Below are 24,303 nucleotides of genomic sequence, written 5' to 3' on the forward strand. Positions count from 1 at the left end.
TGTTGTATATTGTTAAGCACAGGTAGGCTGTCACTGTCAGTTTTCTTCAACACAATCAACTGAAATTAGTTTGACTAAACTGAGATGAAAAACATGCCTCATAGTTGCAGAATCCTGCTTTTTATTTCTATGGTGTCTAAATTAAATTGTTGTCAAGGTTAAAAGCTCAGAGAGGAGGTGAGTGACTTTATTGTCACTCACATTGGTTTTTTTGGTTTGTATCTGACACTCTTAAAGCAGTTATAATTAAATACTTTTTTATCATAACAACACTATTTGATAATGATCATGTGAAAGGGTTTGCTTTTAGTAATGAAACTATATAGAGTTATCGCCTGAATCCGCAGCTCCCCCCAGCCACCACTTGTTTAACTGTCTGACCCACAACTTGACTGTTTTGCTTCACTCTCACAGCTCTCATGTTATTGTTTACAGCCTCTGTGAGCAGTTGTTTTCAGTAAAGAGGCCTCAAAAACCCACTGCACACTACCTACTTAGCACCCAACAGCAGACACAGTTAGACACTAGCTGGTAAACATAATGCTGCTTTCACAGCTAAGGAGCCAGATACTTCTGTCAGGAGTTGGTAGGGACCAAAAACAGAGCAAAAAAAGATTAATATTGGGCTTATAATCAGCATCAGGTGGCCAGAAACAAGACCTCAGATTAATAATAATATTGCTCTGTCACTGATGGATATGTAAGCAAATACCAACTGGCTAACAGGTTTATCACTGCAACTTAAAATGTCAATATTGCATTCACAACTACCCCCATGTGGCCAATTATATCAGTTATTGCAGGTTGGTGCAAGATTTGATCCTGATGACATAACTTTTCCAAAAATGTATTCTTTTTGATCCCGGTCTCACTCCAAAATCATCAAAATCCGGTACTTGGGCAGTGACTTGAGGCATCCGAAATCAACAAAAAATATTATCCTTTAACATCGGCATGATTCGCGGATGGTTGCCGTTTAAGCAATATCACACGAGAGGGAGTGATGTTGTACTGTGATATTGTCACGGCTGTGATTCGGTCGCAGGACTGTTGTATAAAAGTGTTGCTTTTATACAACAGTTCAACAGTTAAATAAGCAAGGCTGATTAAGAAACGTTGAAAAATGAGGACAAAATGCTAATTTAAGCATTTTATTTGTCTTCCGCCAACAAAAATAGTTCCCTCAGGACTCCGCTGTCACCGTTGCTATGTAACGCAGACATGGTGTGCCAGGCACTTACTCTTTATACACATTTATCTGCACGTTTCCATTAATTGTGCAGCCGGTGAAATAAGTCTCTGGTGACTGCATGGTGGACTGTCGCTTCACAGGCACAGCCGACTCTGCCTTCTGATCTGACAGTATGTTGCTTTTCTCCAAGTCATTGAGCTCCACTGATGAAACACTGACAAACCTGGATGTGTGCTCAGATGGATTCAGCTTCTCCTCTCCCTCATCTTCCTCTCATCCATTCATAGTTCATTTCAAAACTTATTTTAGGAAATAAATCCCTATTTTTGGCTGTTTGACAGTGGATGAATTAATTAGCCGTATTAGTCGTATGTGGACGTGAAAAGTCCATGACGAAATGTTAATATGTGATGAGGTCAGAGTGAGAATGTGTTGTCTTTTCAGGATGCAAAAGCTTCTCTAAATACATTGAGATAGTCACTGGACACTTAAACTACACGCTGAAACCAAAATGCTATTACTGCTAATCAGAATTTGAATATTGTGTGTGTCATAAAATTTAAAACCTACTTCATCAGAGGTTGTTAAGGATGTAAAAATCCCCACAGTAAACAAGCAGCATACTGGTGAATCTACCGAGTAAACACACCGTAGCCTGTCATTTTGATCATGCTGGAGGCAGACTGACTCTGTGTGTGTGTATGGATGTGTATTACTCACTTTGTGGGGACATAAATCTATTTACTCAGACACATTGTGGGGACCGCCTTATGAGGACAAAATGCGAGTCCCCATAAGGTACATCGTTAAATTTTAGTGTGAAGGCTTGGGTTAAGGTTAGACAAGTGGTGGTTATGGTTATGGTTAGGATAAGTCTGCGGAACATGAGTCTAAGTCAATGTAATGTCCTCCGAAGTGATGGAAACACAACTGTGTGTGTGTGTAGTGTGTGAATGCACTGGTTGATCACTGTTGCTGTCCGTGGATGAAGCTCATGTCCTAGCAACCAGGCAAAACATCACCAGCTCCCTAACAACCAGGAAGACACTGGTGTCATCGCCGTCACTAGTTGCCGTTGGAGATGCAGGCATTCCACAGAAACCAAGCTGAGGTGCAAATAGTGACCGAACACACACACACACACACACACACACACACACACACACACAGCCTACAGATTAGATACCCACAAATTGACTTTCAAGTAGGCTATGCAATTATTGGACACCACACACCCACCTGCAGGATGGATACAAGAGAACTGACTTGCAAGCATGCACTTGCGCGCACACACACAAGCTTGGGAAATACTTTAGAGCATGCTGTAAAAACGTGTAAAAACCTCATGTCCGCACGTGCGCGCACAGACCCGGGGAGCCTAGAATAAAGCAGATGCACAGAAATGTGATTTAGCTACACATGCCACGTACACACACACACACACACACACACACACACACACACACACAGTGAGAAGCGCATCATGTGTGGCAGCTGTCGCGGTTTCCAGCGGAGGTATTCCCCAGCCTCATCACGACCAGCAGCCTGCCAGTGTTCGCAGCTCTGCTGCTTCATTTTGTTCCAGCGCACAGACCGAAATAATGGGTTTATAGATGGAGCAGACATCCCATCAAACAATACAAGGGAAAACTTTTATTGTAGCGTCGTGTCATTGTGGCATTACGCGGATAAGAACTAGAAAAAAGGCACCATGACAGAAACAGTCAGTGACATTTTCTTAAGTAAATAAATATCAGTGCTCCGCTTATTTTGTAAGGACCATCAGGTTTGTGAATTACATCCAACTTCCCCCCTCGTCCTCACCCAACCTCGCATGTGTTGACTGTCACCCACCGCCCAAATTGATTTAGCCACCCCTTCCAATAGACTCCCCCCTTTTTTCTCCCTCCCTCCCTCCCCACCAGTCACATGGAGGTTAGCGGTGACCCGTCGCTCCCTCGGTTTTGTGGCAGTCGCTCTCTGGTGCGCCTTGGAGACAGACAAGAGGCGAAACGCACAAAACTGCCTGGGCGCGTCATTTCTTCTTGCATGTAGCTGCGTGTTGTTGTTTTTCAGTATCTGTTTCCCACGGAAAAAAACCTCGCCGGAATCCGCTGAAGCCGCTGCTAAACGATACTCTGTTAAACGGGTTATTTTTAGTCACCCACCGCGGCGATGAGTGGCTGGGAGCCGGCCGTGAGACCGATTGGTGCCGCGCTGTGGTAAGTGAAGCCTCCGCTTGGTGATCAGCAAGAATGAAGTCGAGGAGAGATAAACTGAAGATCCCCTCTCTGACTCTGGAGTAAGTTCTGCTTCTTATTTTCATTCTCTGTTGTTGGTGTCAAACCACAAGCTGGCATGTGAAACTGATGGTTTTTTAAGTTGTACTAAAAGGGAAATGATTGTATCTATGCGCTCATGGTGCCCATGTGTCAACAAGAGGACTTTTTCAGATCAAACCATCTGAAACCACAGCAGCTGTGAGATCAAAACAGCTGGTTGAGTCTGATGGAAATGCAAAAAATCCGTCATGTTTTCCCGCAGGATGATGACATTTGCTTGAGGCTTCATTATCTATTTATCAGCTCTCAATTTGCTCTAGTGTTTTGCATTTTGAAGACATGGCAGTATTTAGAAGATAAGAAAAGTTACAGGTGTTGCATCAGCAGTCTGTTTCTTATGACATGTAAATATTTTCAGTAAAACCCAGGCTCATAATTGGCACTTTTCCTGCCTGCCTGTTAATTTTTAAACTACATAAATCCAGTTTTCCATCCTTGAAGTGTAACTGTTTTGGCACAAACTTGTTAACAACAGTGAACTTGTGAAGAAGAGGACACTGAGTTCTTTTGTCTAAAGTTCTCAGCAAAGTTTTCTCTCAGTTTCTCCTCATTGTTCAGGTTTGATCTTTTGTTTTAATCAGATTTAATGATTAGAGGTGCAGCTCATGCTTCTCTGTGAATCCAGTCCTCATGATGTTGTGTTTTCCCTGCGCTACTGTCTCCTTTTTTTAACCTCACATGGAGTCAACGGTTCCTGCATGAATCACATGCTCCCCCTCACAGCACCAAGACAGGCAAGCGGCCCTCAGTCTTTAGGAGAACAGATATTTTATTTCCATATAATTGCCAACCTGTCTCCATCAAAGGACATGGCTGCAGTCTTATATCCACCCACTCTTCCTCCAGAGTGAATGTAGCCTTTCTTTTTTTTTTCCTGGGGAGGGAGGGGGGTACCTGCTGCCCACTGGATACTGATCCATAAGGCGTAGGAGCTCCCTGCTCACATCCCCATTCTCTGATCCATCCATCTGCCTCCTCCATGGATCATCTCAGCAGAGCATGCGCTGTGTTTGTTTCATTTTCATTTTTAGGCTTTTAGCTGCTCCCGCGCACAGATACAGAGGAGGTTTCACGCTCGGCAAGCAGGGAGGGGTTCAGGGCTTTACTGGTGGCTGTTGATCCAGGCACATCTGCTTAGAACAGATCTGTGACATATAGATTTCAGGTTGGGCTCAAAAACAACAAGCATGGCATAAAATTGTTTGTATTCTGATGTATTGCGCTTTGCAAGTATTCAGGTGCTCAGTAAACTTTTTACACGATGCACAGGCTTAGGATAGATGTCTTAAAGCAGCACTCTTGTTTTGTGAATTTAAACCTTTACGTTGAAAGTGAGGTGCAACAATATGACTAAAATGTCTTTGCCAATACAGTTCCTCGCTTGCCATGATTGTTGTTTTTGCAGTAAACACAATCCTGCTGCTGGCTTGCCACTGACAGGTTGTAGCTGCCAATGCACTTAATTTCAGTCCACCTGAACAACATGAACATCTTCTCAAATCAGAAATTCAGTGTGAATGTCACCAATGAGTCAGTTGGAGATTTTCTACTCAGTTTACACTCTGGGCAGGAGTGTCCGTGAAGTGGCGATAAAATGGAAATGCAAAATGGAAATGATTACTCACTCGAGCACCGTCGAGAGCTTTGGTTTAGGGATCTGAAAGAGAAAACGTGTTAAGATTAAACACAACGTAATGACTTGCATGTGTTATGTAATTATGAGCTGACACTACAGAATGAGTGGTCTTTGTGCAAGGAGTTGTTTTTCCTACCATCCTCCCTGCATTTCTATGACAACATGTTCATTAGTGCTTCATCAGTGCTGTGTTAAGCACTGAGAAGCCTCTGCAGCACTGAGACAATAGCAGCACTGTGGAGCCCACAAGGCAGAGCTTCCATCTGAGCAGGAAAATCAATAGACAACAGTTTCTGTGCTGGGTCAGCACCAGGGAGATGTAGACCTTAGGATGGCTGAGCATGCATATTTTGATGCTCAGACGATATTTATTTAAAAAAAAGAACAGTCTGAGGATTTTCTTTTGTGCAGGGAGCGCAGGGACCCGAAGTGTATTGTTCTTGGGCATCTAAAGACAAGCATCAACATCATAACAGACAGTGTGTTACCAGATGTCGGACACTCCCTATAAAAGGATGCAATAGATGTTGGACGGTGAAACTTCCTGTCTGATGTGCTGACACCCAGCTGTCAACTTCCTGTGGCGTAAGAGCTCACGAGAAGAAGCTGGCTAATCAGATGAACACAGTGTTGCATCCATCCATTCTGTAACAAACAGTGCTAACAGAGAGGCCGCAGCGTCTCCCTGCACACAGTTGGTGAGTGTCTGTCACCGTCGGCTGTTGATGTCTGCCAACGAATGGCAATCATCATCCTCTAACTCTCGACAGAAGCTCCGCTGCTGACTGATGACAGACGCCGGTGTGCTGAGATGCTGAGTCAGCGCACTAATCCATGCCAACATGTCTTGCCTTACAGTTTGTCACCCACTTGCCAGAGTCCGACCCTCCTGAGCCCATGCAGCCCCTGCAGCCCCTGCAGCCCCTTACAAACACTTCATCCCTGGAGGTAAGACCGCCAGGTCACGTGCAGACTGTTTCTATACACTGAACAATAGACTGTATGATGAAGATGGACGACACGATTGCTCCTCAAAGCATCTTGATTGCTACAGTATAGGTCATAAACCCCGCCCCCTTTATGTTGGCTGATGGGCTAAATTAGAAATTCAAAGTACACGTGAAATACATTTTTCCAAAAAATGTTTTCTCTCATTTTAAGTAGTTATAATAAAGCTGATGTTTTTTCAAGTGTTCATTTTTCTTATAAGTTTGGTTTTAATTAGTTATTTGATGCCATAAAAAGGGGGTTTGACATCATGATTGACAGCTGTGTGCATCAATCGGTGTGCTCACAATCAGTGGCACTGCTCGTAATTGGTTCGACTCAGGGAACTCCATACAGCAGAAATCGCTTCTGTACAGACTCTGGCTCCAAATGATGTCACCACTCAAGATGGCGACTGCCATAACCAAGATATTTTGGCTTCATTGTTGTACAGCGGTAAGAGGGGAGACATGCTGTCCATCTTTATATACAGTCATTGGACTGAAAATGCCGTTTAAAAAAGTCTCATCATTGAGTCAGTTCACCACAAAATTAACAACTGACTGAACCATCTTACACGTATTGTCTGTGTGGCTGAAGCCTGATAAAGCTAATTTCTCCAAAAACTATGAATAACACTAAAATGAGTCACACTTACATCACCATGAATGATCACAGGCACTGTAGTTTATTTTGATTAAATCCCACCTACACCGTACTACTGCTGCAAAAACTCACGAGCACCAAACATGTATTAATCCGCTGCTGAAATTAGTCCCCAACAAACAGCCCAGCTGTTTAAGAAAATTCTTTAAAAATTTAACTGATATATTCTCAGCCCATTTTGTTAACATTCACATTTTCAATAGTAGCAAATAGGCGTGGAGCTGAGAGTGGCAGACAGGTTGGAGTGGCTGAATACTTTTTGTTTTTAAATCAGATTTGTTACAAAAGCATAGACTATGACCAGATTTTGTTTTTTTTAGCCTTGTTTGTTCTTGGAAGAATTGGTCAGTGATCATCCACTAATTCCTGCTTTAAAAAAAAAAAAAACTAAATAAAAAAATACAGTGAAGTCAGAAGACTTCGGTCACATTAAATCATAGATGATGTTTCAAAATATTTTTTTATTATATGGTTATTTGTTTAAAAAGATTGCATGACAACTGGAGCAAACTCCATCTGCTGAAGAAGATAATGCAATATGATTGAAAGCTTCAGAACAGCTACTAAATAGACCATGTGGTGGGCTTGTTTTGTTCACCACATTAACACTGAAACATTTTAAAACCCAGATTAAACAATAGCAGTAAAATGAACAACTAACTTCAGTGTTTTGTGCTGAGTGGTTTCCAAAAACAGATGACACAGTAGCACTTCATGAAAATGTGTGAAATATAAATGGAGGGGGAAAAAAATATGCAGTAAGGCCGAGTTGTTTATTTGTATGTCACAGTGCTTCTGTTTCACCAGTGAAGACCCATCATTTATTAGTTGTCTCTAAGTCTATGTGGGTTGCTTGGCAACGGTACTGGGTGCTGTGGAGGAAGGCAACACTGCAAACAGAAGCGGCTGCATCCAGCATGTTTCTGGATGTGTGAGCAGTGCTAGGCTGTCACACCACACACTGTACAGTAATGAATCCCATTTGCTTTGCTGAAAAAAACGAGCACATTCCGAATGCAAAAAAACGAACGCGGCACACATTAATTCCTCGACACGACTCAGTTTTCACACAGACTTAAGTAATCTGTTGTGACAGTATAGCAGATTACACATTTTTTGGCATCATTCTTCACAGCATTTTGCATCTGAGACGCCCCTGTGTTGTTTCACCATCCAGAAACATGTTCATCTTCTTGCATCAGATGCTATATTTGCATGCAAGTAAATTGCTTCCCCGGCATCAACCTTTGATTCTGACACGCTGAATATGTCAAGGTTTGTCTTGATGGCAGTGCAGAGCCGACACAGGCATTTAATTTGACACCTGGTGCAGGTGTCACATTGAAGATATGGGGAAAGTGAGACATATATTGAATTTGAGTCATTTTATTTAATTGTGGCAGCTTAATGTAGCAGATGTCTAAGATAATAAAGGCCTGAAATGAATATTGATTTTGTTTTTTAGCCAACAGTGATAATTGATAAGAAGTGCATAACAACACCATGAAGATACTGTAAAAACAAATACAGAGAAAAAACAAAACAAGTGTTGTTTTTTTAAGATTTCCACAGTGTAGCAGCCACAACCAAAATGGTACAATCACCTTTAGGCTTAAGTGTGACATGTGACTCTCAAGCTGACCTCAGTGTCCTACAGCTGACGTGTCTACTAGCAGGTCACCATGATGTTACCTCACCATGCAGATGTGAATGCAAATGTGAGGATCGTCGGGGTTTGAGATACACTGAGTTTGCAAAATAGGAGTGAGTGAACCATTTACAATGCTAATCAAATATTAAGACCCAGTCATAAGTGACCCTGAAATTTCCATAGTTAGAAGTGACTGAAGAAAACCTTTATCACCTTTGTGACCAGGCTGTCAGGGCACAGACAAGTCTTACTGGGAGAGGAAGAGTAAAGACTTGTTTAGGAAAGACGAGACTATATTCTGTTGGAGACTGCACAAGGACAAATAGACCCAAGAACATTTTCAAACTGTAAATAATTAGAGTCTAGAATATGGATTCATACTGCTCAAAAAAATCTGTGTTCTTCTTGGAGCGATGTTGCAGGTCAGGGGAGACAATGGAGGAGTGAGGGGATCATTTGACAAAAGGACACTAGTGACAACATGGCTGGTAGCTTGAAAGAGCTAGTGAACTTCACAAATGTGCAGCGGCCTCATTATGATCATCATACCGCAGTACAGTTCTCCTCACGTTGACAATAGAGCAGCTATATGGCATACAGCACAATGTGTGCTACTTTAATTTAATCCTGATTTTAGTGTGTCTATGTCAATTCCAAAAGTAAGAGACTTGATTGTGAGAATAGGCTCCTTACAATTTGTAGTACTGACCTCCCTCAACTGAATCAACCAGCCATCTACACCACTTGATGATTAGTCTAATTTTAAGTAAATAAATAAAACATATTATTATTGTGTATGCTGCTTTGGGTTCAGCATTCCACTCACAGTATACACACTGCATGATGTTTTGTTCTGATGTAAAATAAAATGCATACATGCCCACTCTGTATAAATAGGCTGCATACAGTAGAAACACTAGACGTACTATATGCAGTGGAATGTACCACTGTTTCAAAGTTTGGCTGTGATCCTCCCTCTACCTGACTCCTCATGGTATAACCCAACAACGTTTACGCTGCTTTCAGGTTCTGTAGGAAATTGCCCAGGTGAACGCACATGAGTGACCAAAGAAAGAAACGTGAGGAGTGTTTTAAAGGCAATGGTTCTTCTTACTATTAATAACTTAGTCCAGTTAGTCTGCAGGCTTACAGAAGAATTAAACATTACATCCAAGGTTTTACCATAAAAATGACATATTCTAACATCACACTGTGAGTAAAGATTGCTCTGGCCTTAGGTAAGACATTTTTCTGAATGTATACCTTGCGCTTAAAACATTCCTCAGGGTCCCCATACCAAAAGAAAAGACTGGCAACGTCTCAAAATCAGGCAAACCCATATATTTGAGTAAGACTTACGTAATGCATTGTGTGTTACACTTGCAACCAGCAGAAAAATAACCATCCCCGCCCATCAGCTGTGTTGTCCAACTAATGCAGCCTGTGAACAGTGAAGATGTTACCCAGTGAAAAGGTTTCTTTTAGGACTGGCTATATGCAGCTTTTAGGAGGCTCAGTTTTGTAGCACCTGAGTAACGTAGGAGTTACCGTGGTACGGAGCTTAGTTTCACTCCTACAATCCTTAGCAGCCTCAACTTTGGTTTGCTCTCCTTCGTTGTGTTACAAAGTCTGTTACTATTATAGCTGCTGTAGCAGCTGAAAACTATTGCATTGCTGCTTTAAAATAGTGAGAGATTAAGCCGAAATGATTGGTTGATTAATCCCACCTTGTGTGGGTGTAATGCACATCTTTGCATCCTAAGAAACTTATAAATAAAGTGGCAGTGATCCTGAACCTTACTGCACTGTGACCAAAGTCTCTGCAGGTTTTCACATACAACTTAAGACAAAAATGTCCTACCTTAAAGGTCCAGTGTGGAGGATTTAAGTGCATCTACTGGTAGAGCTGGTATATGATATTCAAAACTATGTTTTCGTTAGTGTAGAATCACCTGAAAATAATATTATTGTGTTTTTGTTAACTTACAATGAGCCATGTACGTCTGCATACACCATATTGTTTCTACACTGGCACTAAATAGGGCCATTTGCGTTTTCACGTCAGCCACTGTAGTTCTCCCACATCATGGCACATGGGAGAAGTTTCAGCTCTACAACCTCACCTCTAGATGCCACTGAATCCTATACACTGGACCTTTAATGTTAGCTTAAGGTAAGCAATGCTTTTGTCATATATTGCACATTTTTTCTTTAAATATTACAAGTACTGCCATCTAAGTAGGCTATTATTTGGGATACTTTAACACAAAACTTAAAGGGCCAGTGTGTAAAATGGGTTGAAAACAGTGACATCAGTGGTCAAATTCTAGATCGCAGGGCTCACTCGCTCACCCCTCCCGCCGGGTAAATGACGGTGGCCTCGTAGGAACAAAAAGCCTTGCGCACGACTTTTTTCAGGAGTAGGTCCATCTAGCGATGAGGTGAATGTTTATTTAGAAATCTAAGCCATGCTACGATATTGTAATGAATCCCTCATGTGCAGGAGACCAGAGGAGCGTTCGGGAAAAAGGCCCGTTTATTTGAGCACTCCAAAAACTCCAGTAACACTCCAGGGGGTAAAATACTCTGACTCTTCTGGCGTAACAGACACACTTCATAACTTTACACACATACTCGTTTACCATACCGAGTGGGGACCCCCCTCCCCTCTCTGCTCTGCCAATCTCCAGCCCACACACTGACTGACAGCATGGCCGGTAAACAGAGCTCAGCTGTTTATTTAGCCTAGCGATATCTCCGGACTATAGTAGCTGCAATGGACAACTTTGAACGCAATTTTGAAGAGTTTCTTGTAGCGGACACAGACCCAGAGCCATACCTGTTTGAGCCGGAGCATACAGATGAGGAACTCCATGTGTTTGATGCTGAGCGGGTGAGAAGAGAGGCTGAATGCACAGAATGGGATTCGGTGCTACTGCTACCATCATTGGGGAGATATATCATCAGGAGGAAAAGCGCCACAGAGAGAGCATCACAAGGAGTGAAGTTGCGTCTTCTTTTCCTCGCAGATGACGGTTCGGGTTCATTCTCTCCTGTTGCGTGGTAAGTGTGGTCCATTCGCAAACTTTATAACTAAAAAAACTTTTCACTACTCTCTATCGACGAACTACTAACACTCTCTGCTGTTTCCTCCTCCTTCTTCCTTCCTTCCGCTGTCTTCGTTGGTTCATTTATACATGCAAAACGCTTCTCTGGTTGGCTGGATTGTCCGCTCGGGCTGCCTTACATACATGATGGCGCAAGATGGCGACCTCTCTAAAGCAAGGCCCTTGCTATATATATATATATATATATATATATATATATATATATATAAAAGCATAATTATAAGGCATTATAAGGCTACGAAAACCAAACCAATTTTATTTTATAGCGATTATACACTTGTATAAACATATTAATGGGTAGAATATTCAGATTCAGATTCAGATTGACAATAAACCATGCCAAATATTACACACGGGCCCTTTAAAACCAGTGTTGCTTTGTGGGCAAGGCATATATATTTTTTATTATCATTAAAAAACAAGTCATTTATTGAGCACAATTGCCTAAAATTTGAGGTTTTTAGGTTTTTAAATTGCAAATTGAATATTATTAGGCTTTGGACTGTTGGGCTGGCAAAACAAGCTATATGAAGTTGTCACATTGCGTTTTGGTTCATTGTGATGGCCATTCTTTTGGTAATTGATGCTAAAAGTGATGGTTAGTTGCAGCAGTGAGAAGTCGGATGTGACGAGCAGCACCTGAACGCAGCATCAGGCTCCAGCAGCTCGCTCACACGGACGCACACGCAGCGTCTGTTTGACCAAACTAAAAGTGTACCGCTGCTGCGGCTGCTGCGGCTGTGTGAACGGTCTTACACACACCAACCAAACCCGGCATGGAGGTGATGTTTTGGGGAAAGGACCGCGGACAGAGAGCCGCCCAGAGGATGTAACGGCAGCTCCAGAGCCGTTGGCAGTGCACGAGGCAGAATACAAAAGGAACCGCCGAGCAGACGAGGCGATGGTGGGGAGAGGAGCAGCAGCAAGGGGAGCGGGCTTCACATCGACCCCAGCTTCAGTTCTCTGAAACCACCACTGACTTTGAAACTGGCTTATAAATGCGAGAAAATCCTCCAGCATGTCGGATCCGAGTCACTGGTCTGCGGTGCCAAACCAGAACAAGTCCCATTTTGTTCCGGGAGCGTTGCTGAAGCGCTCGAAAAGGTACGGGAGTTGGGATACGGGGGTTAAAACTAAAGCTAGTTTAGCGGTTTATTTTGTTTCTTTGTTCTGTTAAAATGCAGCCATGTATGATTTAATTAGCTTCAGCTGGTCGTCACGTCTTACTGAATGTTTGGTAGGGGACGGTAATGTTAAAACATTACAAAAATAAGCTAGCTCCTGTCTGCTGCTGTCAGAAAGCCGATTGCTCCAGTTAACGTTAATCCTGTGTTTGTTCATCATGGGTTTGTGTTGATACACAGCTTCTGTCCAGAAAATAACCTCACTGAAAGCAGCTAATACAGTCTGCTGACAGTACATGATGATTATTCTCAGAGGTAATGTCTCAAAATTTGATACACAGCACACTTTTCTTTCTGTACTTGTTGAAATTGAATGCAGCATTACAGCACATGATGCCAGACTGTAGGTGCAGTTTACAGTTCACACATAACTTACTGTGTGGATGGACTCACAGTGTCACACCAGTGGAATAAGATAAAGACACAATAAGGTCTGTGTTTATGTTGGTGGCTATTGGTGTGGTAGTAGTTAGTGCCTGGGGGTTATAGTTAACTGTTTGTCATGTGTACTGTTGGATGAGTGGAGATAAAAGCTGCAGCTGTTCACTGTCTGATAGAGGCCAGGGCTCTGTATGAACTGACAGTCAGCCTGTGCATTATGGACCAATGGTTATTTAAATTACTGGTTTATCTGTCAGATATCACTTTGAATGCAAGTCTGTAAATGTCAGAAATTATAGGTAGTCTTCAGATAGTTTGCTTTGTTCCACCAACTGTGTAAAAGCCAAGATATTCAAATATCAAGCAAATCCTCACAGTTGAGAAGCTGGATATATTTGACATTTTTAGGGCTGCAACCAATTGTTTTCTAAATTAATCTGCCAATTATTGTCTAGATTAATCTTGTGGTCTGTAAAACGTCAGAACGTTGCAATTTCCCAGAGCCTGGGGTCTTCAGATGACTTGCTTTGTCCAACAAACAGTCCAGAACATAAAGATATACAACAAAGAGTTAAATACAAAGCTATATAACTGTCTAAAAGCCAAGGTATTCAATTTGCAATCATAGAAAAGCAGCAAATCCTCACATTTGAGAGGCTGCAAACCGCATATAATTGACATTTCCTCGGCTGCCACCAATTATATTCCAGATTAATTTGCCAATTATTTTCTAGATTCATCTTGAGGTCTATAAAACATGAGCAATCGCAACTTCCCAGAGCTAAAGGTCTTCAAATTACTTGTTTTGTCTTAAAAAAAAAAAAAAGATAGTCATGTGCTATAAACCAGAGAATAACTGCAAAAAATTGACATTTTTAGGGCTGCAACCAATTAATTTCTAGATTAATCTGATGATTATTTTCTAGATTAATCTTGTGGTCTATAAAATGTCAGAAATTTCAGTTTTTCCCAGAACCTGGGGTCTTCAAATTGCTTGTTTTGTCCAACAAACAGTCCTTAAACTTAAATATATTCAGTTTATGCATTTATAAAATATAGAAAAACTGAAAATAATTGACAATTTTTAGGGCTGCAACCAATCAATTTCAGGTTACTTGTTTTGTCCAAAAAACAGTCAAGATATTCAAGTTATGTGCTATAAAACAGAAGAAAATGCAAATATTTCAGTAGCTGTGACCAGACAAGCTAGAAGAATTTTCCTTAAATTACATACATGATTAGTTCTTCATTAAAATATTTGTTTTTCTGTCAGTCAAATCATTGATTCATGTAATATTGATATCAGAATTATTATGGACAATTCACCCTGATGTCACAGTGAAATGTGCTGAGCTCAGTGTTATTGGACAAAGTTTGCTCCTTCTTTTCAGAACCAGAGGATTATTTAATACTCCCACACTCCCACACACACACAGGCGCACAGGCACACACACAAGCGCGCGCACGCACGCACACACACACACACACACACACACACACACACACAAACAGAGTCTTGGACATCTGTAGCTCAAACTGTGCCTGCTGTTGGTCTCGGTGCACACACTCCCCTCAGCCTTGAGTCTGTTGACAGGAGGTTTCCTCTTGGTGTTTTGGCTCTCATCAGTTTTCCCTCCTCAGCTGACACGGCCATGCTGCTGTGGCCTGCTTCTGCCTGCAGATTATAGTTGTAGTTACATAAACATCTCTCAAGGCAGAGCTGCTCTGAAGGCGGAAATAATCTCATCGGTGAAGTTAAATCTCAGTGGGCAGAGACAAAGAAATCTCAGTTTTTCTTGCTAAGTATCATAAGCCCCATCTGTACCACTGCCATAAAGTGTGCATTTTTTGGTAACTGCAGTGCAGAAACGCCAAGTGTTCAAAGGATGTTCCGAAACTTTTGGACTGCTTGTGGTTGATAAATGCGTTAATGAGCACCACTAACAGGACGATGGTGTTGTTGTCTAATGCAGTATCATGGTTATGGTGGCAATAGTGTCGGCTAAGTGTACAGCAGTTTGGCATTTCTCAGATGAGACAAACTTGTGTAATAATTACATCAGACTGTCAGAGTTTAGTCACTGAGAATGATTGTGATGCGGACTGAAAAAGACAAGAAGAAAAAGAGGAGCAGGTTGATATTATGAAGCGGAGCACTCAGCTCCTGACTGAAAACCTTGAATATCACTGAGTAGAGCTGAAAAACCACCTGCAAGTACTTTGATCATCTATTCACACTCTCAGTCATTTTTCAAGCAAAAAAAGTGAAAAATGCTACATACTGCTCAGCAATATATCAATATTGTGATATGAGAGTAGATATCGTATCAGATTTTGGATATGTTAATATTGAAAGTGATGTCTTTTTCTTGTTTGAAAGGCTGCATTGCTGTGTCTGTTCTAGCTATTCTGTTATTTCCCTTTACCCACATTGGCCCCGATTACACAGAAAACTTTTGTAGGTTGCAAAGTGCAAGGTGCACCACACTGCCCTTTTTTTAAAAAAATTGAGTGCCACTTGTAAAAACAAACAAACAAACAAAAAAAACACTTGCTAAGACTTTTTATTGTTGCCAGGCAACCAACCCATCGCATCTTTACACCAACCTTCTCGTGTAATCAATCTGCCATTTTTTTTCTCACGGTAATTAGTATCTAGTTCCTAAAATGGACAGGCAGAGGGTACGTGCTGTAGGTCTGGTTGAGGGTGAGAGGTTGTCAGCAAATAGTTTGTTGGGCACAGGGGAACAGAGATCTGTGTAGGTACACGAGACCCCAAAAATGAGGGTGGATCATGGGTACCACTTGTTGGTCCAGGAGCTTCACCTCGATAATGGCCGTTCCCAGGCATATTTTAGGATGAATCAGGGGCAGTTTTACAACCTGCTGTCACTTTGGGCTTGGCAACTTGTGAAATTAAAAACTTTATTGTTTATAGAAATAATGATTAGTTGCAGTGCTACAATTGAGTAGAAATAAAGGGTATTGATAGAGTCAACACTGTGTGCCACTGTGCTATCCTGGAATTGCCAGCACTGTGTAGTTAAGGATCACTGTGCACACCCTTGTTTACCTGGTGTGTCTGTCTGAAGGTAAACTGGTTTGCACTCTTTTGAAGACCAGTCTCAGCGCTGCATTGTGCTGCAGCTGTGAAGAAGAAAGGTCTATTGAACGCACTCCCAATTATCATGTTTGTTAATTGAATTAATCATAATCAAGACTAAATCAACATAAAATGAAGTGAAACAGAACAAACATGATCTTAGTATTTCTTCCTTTTGTCTCCTTTTGTTTAATCAAGGATGTCTGTCATCAAATGATAAGCAGTTCTAAACAAAACTATGCATCTATGACACATTTTTAATAAATAAAACTAAATTATAACTGACAGTCTGAAATTATATAAACACTTAAAAGTAATGGAAAGGGTTGAAGTAAAATACATCTGAAAAGTGTTCACTAAGTGTTTTATGGACAGTTTCATTGTTATTCTGTTGATAGGGCAACATATTTGGTCCCTGTTTACTTCCTGTTAGCTTCTGCATTAACATATATTCAAACAGGAAATACAAAGGGACCCATTTAGAATGTTTATTTTGTCCAGTTTGAAATGGTCTATAGGTATATTTGTACTCAGATTCAGATTCACTTTATTGGCCATTTTCCTGAGTATTTACATCCAAAAAGAAACGAAATACTGTTTCTCATCAGCTACACAGTGCATTAAAAAGACTAGTAATAAATAACTTAAAAGGACTAAAAAAAAAAACAAAAACAAAAAAACAGACATCAACAAAAGATAAATAAATAAAAAAAACAAACTTGTGTATCAGAAGTTGAATAATGATGGCAGTCAGTAGCACAAAGAAAACTGGACATACCCGCCTATCTCCACCACTCCCAGTTTATAACCAGCGGACCAGTTACCATACAGACAGACAGACAGACAGACACGGATGTGTTTCACTGTTATTCAGGCTTATTCAGTGTAGCACAACAGCTCCAGCTTAGTGGATGACAGTCTGTTACTGAAGAGGTCAAGTGCCTTCCTAATCTGCCCAGTGTTAGACTGTCATAAAATGTCTTTTGTGTCCTGAAGCTGCTGCTCAATACACACACACACACACACACACACACACACACACACACACACACTATATAAACACACAGTGAAGCATTGCATGAGTCAAACATGTAATTATAGGTGGGAAAGCCTAAAGGATTATAGTCAGTTTAAAGGAACACACCAGGTTGTTTTCTTTCCAGATTGTGTTATTGCTCTGTTGAACTGTTAAGTGATAAAAGTAAGTGATAAAAAGTTTCAAGTAAATAGTTTCCTCCAGTGTTGACATCTGAGTATTGACACGGTGCTGTGAGTGACACTTTCAGGTTTTTCAGCTTAGCATCTCATCAACTCATCAACTTATTGTAGACATGGGAAAATGACAACCTTTAGCAAAAGTTTACCAGAGAAATGACGATGACAATTAGGGCAGTGTTGTGCAGAAACACTGCAACCCATAGGGCAAAAATAGCCTGACAGAAAATGTTAATACAACTGTGTGGCACAGTTTACCCATGTGACCAATGGGAGGATGTGTTTAAAGTAAATTTAATAGGTGTTTTTTTAATGGTTGAAATTCCACTGTTGTGTTAAAACCAATTAACTTGCTCCCAGATCATGAAAACTACTACAGACACATTTTCAGATAAGTGATGTGTAAGATCAGTCTGTTGACTTCTCTCTTTTTTTCCTGTTTGTGCTCCAGCTGTCGCAGCAGCAACAGGAAGAGCCTCGGTGTCGGGACGCCGTCACCCACACTGTCCCGGCCGCTCTCCCCGCTCTCACTCCACACTGGTAAGATCCACTGCCAATTTTGGTATCCTTTTACTCCCGACAGTTTCCGACAGGAGTGCTGCTGTAAAAAAACATGTCAGTATTGGTGTTGGCGCTATTTAAGCTGCAGTGTCATTTGTATTGCATTAGCCAATCGAATCCATGCAAGTGCAAATAGAAGCTAAAACACCTGGTACAATTGTGCTCATTTACATTTCATCTTACAAACTAATCCCGCCCACAAAATGTATCAACTGCAGTATGGTGTCTTGGCATTTAAGTCAACTTTAAACATGTCTTACTGGTTTGTATTTTAACTGTGCCCCACAAAAACATGTCCACACCAACGCAGCCCATTGCATTGTTTTTCCATACTGTGCTTGATACCCTGAATGCATTGTCAAACATCTTGTTATGTAAACTCAGCAGGTTGGACTCATACATGCTCCACTGCATGTCCATAATGTTAAAGGACTGATCGAGATATTGCTAAATATGAGTATCAGTCCAGCTCAGTGTCAGTATTTGATACTGAATGAAACTGTGAGGCTTAAACAGGCTTGATAAGAACACACGTTCAGCACAAGTATTTAGATGCAGACTTTGGCAGTGTGGAAACACACAGTTTCACAGTGTTTGATTAATGACGTCAAATGAATTTGCAAATAAACCCGTCACTGTCTCTCGTGTAGCGTGTTGTGCTGAAGTATCAGCTGCTCCTGCGTTGTTTGTAAGCTGTAGGGCACCTTGCCTCGCCTCACGCAATACAAGATTAAGCTTGATTAAGCCGCACCATAGCCAGCATGGTGCAGGTTGACACTGCAGAATATTCAGACATATTTAGATGACCTGGAGCAACCCAGCTATCAAGCAGTAGGCTTTAACTAAATTATCAACCAACTGGATATGTCAAAGACAGTGATATATAAATATTACTACACAAAAAACACAGAGTGAAATTGCAGTAATGAAGTCCAAATGTAATTTCAGTGCAGGTTTGTGTGGTGTTATAATGGTCAGGGTTAGAGGATGTGAGTGAAACTGAGGCAGGAACCGAAAGAGAGGGATTGTGATGATGCACTAAAGATGGTAAGTTATTGTTCATGAGGAAAACAGAGGTGCAATTAGGAAGAAAGATTGAATCCATAGCACTTTATTTTCATTATACAACAAGAGAATTTTTTTTAACTTTATCTACTTTTACCAAACAGTTTCCAGTCTCCAACAACTCCTACATTTTTATGACAAATGTAGTAAACATTGATATGAAATACAAGTACTTGCAATTAACTCTTCGCTAAGTCCTGCCCCCAAACGCAGACTTGCCAATCATAACGTTAGCATCAGGCCGGCTAAGACCATGGCGCGACAACAACACAGCTGTGCTCCATTGACTCTAATACAATTGTTTGAGATTTCCTTCATTTTCAGGCTGGTTTTGTGGATTTGGAGCTAAATGTTGTGCCTGGGGCACATTGTGTACTAATGATACTCTTACCTGGAAAGGTTGGAAAAAGATATACGTTTCTTCCCTGTTAGCTAGCTAGCTACCGAAGATGTAGCCTATTGAATGTATACACATGCTGCTTTTGCTTTTTGATGATTGTAACAGTGGAAAAAAGACCGACCCTGCTGTACAGGAACCAGTGAAGGGAAGCAGGGAACCTTTTTCAATATTGAACAAGCTGTGTGTCATCGCATTGTGCACAAATAAACGTTGTTTGACTTCCCCCGGAGATCCCTGCCCATCCGCCGGCAGAGGTCCGGGTGCTGGAAGGGGCATGCAAGCCAAACACTGTTCATCTGCACATACTGTGATGACTCACAGCTGGTTCGATATCAGCAAAATTTCCCTTGTCTTCTGTGGTGATCAGCAGTGATGTGGTGGTTCACTTTTACACTGTGATCTGTAGCCTATAGTTTGGCTTTAGCTTGTAACTATCACCCGACGTAGCTACCCACAACCAAATATCACGTTAGTGGCCAACTGGGCTGTTTTAAAATGATCTCAAACCTGCGATTTGTTGTTACTTATTGGCTGATATGTACGACAATATACAATGTATCTTTATTAAGCTAATATTGGCCAATATACCAGCTTGGCTGATTTATCAATTTACGTCTAATTGTGATCAGAACATTGAAAATAAAGTGTGTTCTATCATCACTCAGCCCTGGATCAGCCTATGCAGAACATGTGGACTAATCATTTGCACTGCCTCATGTCCCTAAAGGAAACTGTGTTAAAAACGTAAATGTTTTGAGGTTATCAGTTTAGACTTGACGTGTTCAGAATGAATATCAGACTGACAAAATAAAGTACGTGAAGTGTTATTTAGATTAATGCTAAGTGTCTAAATCCTTGGTGTCCTTCAGCTTTCTGAGTAAACACCAGCACAGACAGTGTTCAGCCCCTTAATGCTGTGAAGCAGCTGCACTCTATGAAAAGAGTTTTGCTCAAGAGCTCCTCATACCCAGCAGTATGTGGATGTGCTCCCTTTTGAACTCAATCATGCTGAGGATTATCTAATCACAGAGTGCAGTCAGACTCTAATTGGGTCTCTCATGTGTCCTAATTGATACTCAACCACTTGCATGTAAACGAACTAAAGTCTCTAGTGTACCCAGACCTCCAGACTGTGGTGGGACAGAGCTGGATGAGGCTTCCCCCTCAATTAAGACTGTTTGTAGATAGGTGCTATAATGTTTGGAAAAGTAATACCAAGATGATATATTGGACCTGTCTGAGGTGCCGGTTAATGCCTCTGGGTTTTGCAGTGATTGAGGGTTCCTGCATAGACATGATGTCATCCTTTCTGGAACATTTCCACTCGTAAATACAACCATGTGGTTTTCTATTTTCATGAGTTTATTATTACAGTTGCGAATAGTGTCGGTAGTAACTTTGTCTTTCCTCTTTCAGCAGCGAGCAGCCCTCTGGACAGCCCTCGAAATGTGTCAACCAGTGCCTGCCTCAACTTTCCATTTGCCCGAAGGTAATTCAACACTGATCTCTTGAATCCTTTTCCCTGTGGAGAGAATATGTAGAAGTTTCTTGGAGATAAATGTGTAATGTTACTAAGTATAGGGTGAATAGGAATTTTCTCTAAAGGAAAGCTCTGTTTAAAAGCAGTTTTCATTCATTATTCATATATAATTAGAAACTTTATTTTCCATTTGTCAAACTGTGTGCTTGCTTATCTCAAAGCTTTGCATGTTTAGCTGACCTGCTGTGCACTGACAAAACATCTCTGGGTTACACTACAGCAACAAATATTTTTAATAATTATTTGGAAATACATCAGTTAAACAGTATCTCTAGTTTCCCTCTAATACATTTGTATTTCCCCCATATATATGAATAGATAAGCTTCTAAGGTAAATAAGTCAAGATTATAACATGTTTTAAAAAATGAAGTCGGATAAAGTTTAACCTTTCACAGAGTTTCATAAAGGGATTTTAACTGAATACTTTCTTTTGCTGTTTTGAGCATTTAAAAATACGGAAGTTCAAATAGTTTTCGAACAACAGCAGCACTTAGTTTTTTTTCCACTCAAAAATGATCATGAGTGAGAGTGAGGATATCATGAACTGGAAGTACTGGCTGCCATTTTAGTTATTTATTTGTCTGGTATCCCTGCCAAAATACATTTTCAGGGCACGGTGCAAAATTGTTGGATTTGGTTTATCAAATCCTGTCAAGACTCCCAGAAAGATTTGGGCCGTACATTGTGATTAGTCGAGATGAGATGAACCACAGTTGCTTGATTCCTGAGACAATGTGGCTCTTGTTTACAAGCCCTGGATCTGTGTAATTTGACACTATCCACCCAAATGAACCTAACGCAAATTAAAAACAGTCTAAAATTAATTGAATGCGTAATCACACTCGGAGGGTTTCCTGTGAGATTCGCTGTGTGTGCTGGGACAGAGGCAGATAGTCTGGAAGCTGCAGAGAAACAGCAGCAGGGTGACTGAAGCTGACTCAGCCTGGAGCGTTCACACCTTCCCCCCCCCCGCCACGTCTCCTTTCAGCCGACTCCTCCTCAACAGGATGAGTGCAGTTAGATACAGGGTACCCCCGAAGCCCACTCATACATCATTCAACCCCGTTCCCATGGCAACACGCTTGTCTCGCTCCAGGCATGTGTAAGCCTACAAGTAAGGCGGCACCTTGAAGACACCTAAGAACAGTCGTTAAAACTCGTGAGCAGTCCAGGTGCTTCATCCTGAGATACGATGGAAACAAGAAAGGAAAATGACACCTCTGATTTTATTAGTGTAAACTGCTCAAGCACCTGCTCCTTTTCCTTCTGTCTAGACAAGTGGCCTTTTTGCAAGACAGGTTTTTTTCTGTCTTTCAAAAATATTATATTTGAATCTTTAAATTTGGCCCATGGCATCAATTCTCAATTAAAAGTGTGTTGTATGCCCGACGACTGCATTTTAGTAATGCCCCTGCCCCTCCCTGTTCAACATTCCTTGTGGCAGTCGCATGCAAATCCAGCACCCTGCAAAGCAACATCACATTTCTCTGACCTGCAGCTATGGACAGTCAGGTAACGATGATGTTTGCCCTAAGCAAAAATTAAACCACTATTAAAGCATCTCAATGCAGCTGGTCTTATTTAGGCAATAACACACCATTAAGCTTACAAACAGGTAAGCTACTCTGGCACAAAACCACACCGTCTCCCTGTGACTCTCTGGCAATTTCAGGCTCACCAACTGCCTGGTGTGAGCGGAGACAAATGCCGAATTGCTTCCTGACCTCCACGTGTCTTTATAAGCCAAAACTCGATTTGAAATAATGTTAACTTCTCTTATGTTGCATCTCTAAAAATACACTTAAACAAAAATGGCAAGCAGTTTGAGGCTGTGGTGCGTAGAGTGCACAGAGGAAGAGAGGAGGAGCGTGAAGCTGCAGGCGTCTGTTCTCTGGGATTCTTAAAGAATATTGAAAGCTTATTTATTATTAGAAGAAAGTTATAAGAATAAGCACGACTATTTAAAAAAGAAAGGAGATGAAAATTAAAAGAGGAGAGCAAAGGAAAGGAATCGAGAATAAGGAGAGCAGAGCAGAACACACTTAACCTGATTGTTGCAACTGAACAAAGGCCTACTTTAAAAAGCAATATGACAACGTGATTAACATAGTATTATGCTTGTTTGTAAGAGGACTAACACAGCTTCTAGTGTGTGACAGGTCGTGAGCAGAGACTGGTAACATGAAGGACATCAAACTTCAGTAGAGTAGTGCACGTTGTGTTTGTTTAACAGAAAGTGTGTGTTTTTTGGGGGTGACGAGAGGAGACCTGTCAGAGTTAGTCTCTTGAGAAAACTAAAACTGTGCCAATTATGCAACATTTTTAAGATGACAAAAAAGGTGTCCTATCTGAGTAATGCGGCGTGCTGTTTTTAGCTGGACTTTTGTCGGATGCCCCGTTTTGTTTTATTCCAGTCACTTGCTTAAAAAGTGCTGCAATGGAAAGGGCTGATTGAGTGAAATAAGAAATTATCTTTACGATACCTTCTTGTTTCTCTACAAACACCATACTAAAGTGGCAGCAGGCAGGAGGGAGATCGCCAGGGTGCTGTACTAATAACAACCTACTTGCTGTTGACTATATTGTGTGTCACTTCCAGTAAATATCACAGCATTAAAACATGTTTTCTGTTTAGAAAATACCAACGCAGGAGGATAGAAAGTGGGCTACTCATCCATCGTTTAAGTAGTTACCTCTCAAGCACAACAAGCTTGGTAAAATTCAGTATACTGGTCCAGTCCGGTGTTTGGCTTAATATCGAACTAGGTTGAAAATGTTTACACTGGCCCAACCCCAGAGGAAAATAACCTCAGGTATCCGTCATCTGCAGTGCTGCTGTCATAAAGACTTAATGCCTTGCAGAACAATCAGTGACACTGCTAATTAATGGCTGCTTGAAGTCTGGTTTTCCTTATTCATTTTACATGTCAGAGTTTAATGAGGCTCTTTAGTTGATATTCATGACCAAACTGAATTCATAGAGATAATCAGAGATCACTGTGGATAAGACAGTCGTTAAAATGCTGTTACAGCCTTTTAAGCTCTCACTGAGGCCTTAATTTATTGATGTGGTCTTTAAAACAACATTGTGAAGTCGTCCTGGTCCATTTAACATCACTTTTTTAATGTCTTGTTCATTTTGTCTTTCACAGCAGATGGATTTAATTCTGAATTTTTGAGCTGTTCTCTCTGTCATAACTTTATTTTTTCCTCTGCTTGCAAACAACATGCCAAATGTTACAGCACATAAC

The 24,303-nt window shown here is 41.1% G+C and overlaps 1 protein-coding gene across 7 annotated transcripts in view; it reads left to right on the forward strand.

Moving 5' to 3' along the window:
• The first annotated feature begins 3,126 nt into the window (after positions 1-3,126).
• The window catches only part of mast3b (microtubule associated serine/threonine kinase 3b), a 42,550-nt gene continuing 21,373 nt past the window's right edge, over positions 3,127-24,303 (forward strand). For 2 of the 7 annotated variants that reach the window (XM_049587658.1, XM_049587660.1), the window contains exons 1-4: positions 3,127-3,494; positions 6,029-6,118; positions 17,937-18,025; positions 20,931-21,000. In XM_049587658.1, coding sequence (XP_049443615.1) covers positions 3,448-3,494; positions 6,029-6,118; positions 17,937-18,025; positions 20,931-21,000 — 296 coding nt within the window. In that variant the 5' untranslated portion in view covers positions 3,127-3,447. Of the gene's footprint in view, positions 3,495-6,028; positions 6,119-12,244; positions 12,707-17,936; positions 18,026-20,927; positions 21,001-24,303 lie in introns of those variants that run through there. The other 5 variants (XM_049587657.1, XM_049587659.1, XM_049587662.1 and 2 more) reach the window with 3 other exon arrangements.

This window comes from Epinephelus fuscoguttatus, linkage group LG10, assembly GCF_011397635.1.
Source record: "Epinephelus fuscoguttatus linkage group LG10, E.fuscoguttatus.final_Chr_v1".
Lineage (NCBI taxonomy): Eukaryota > Metazoa > Chordata > Actinopteri > Perciformes > Serranidae > Epinephelus > Epinephelus fuscoguttatus.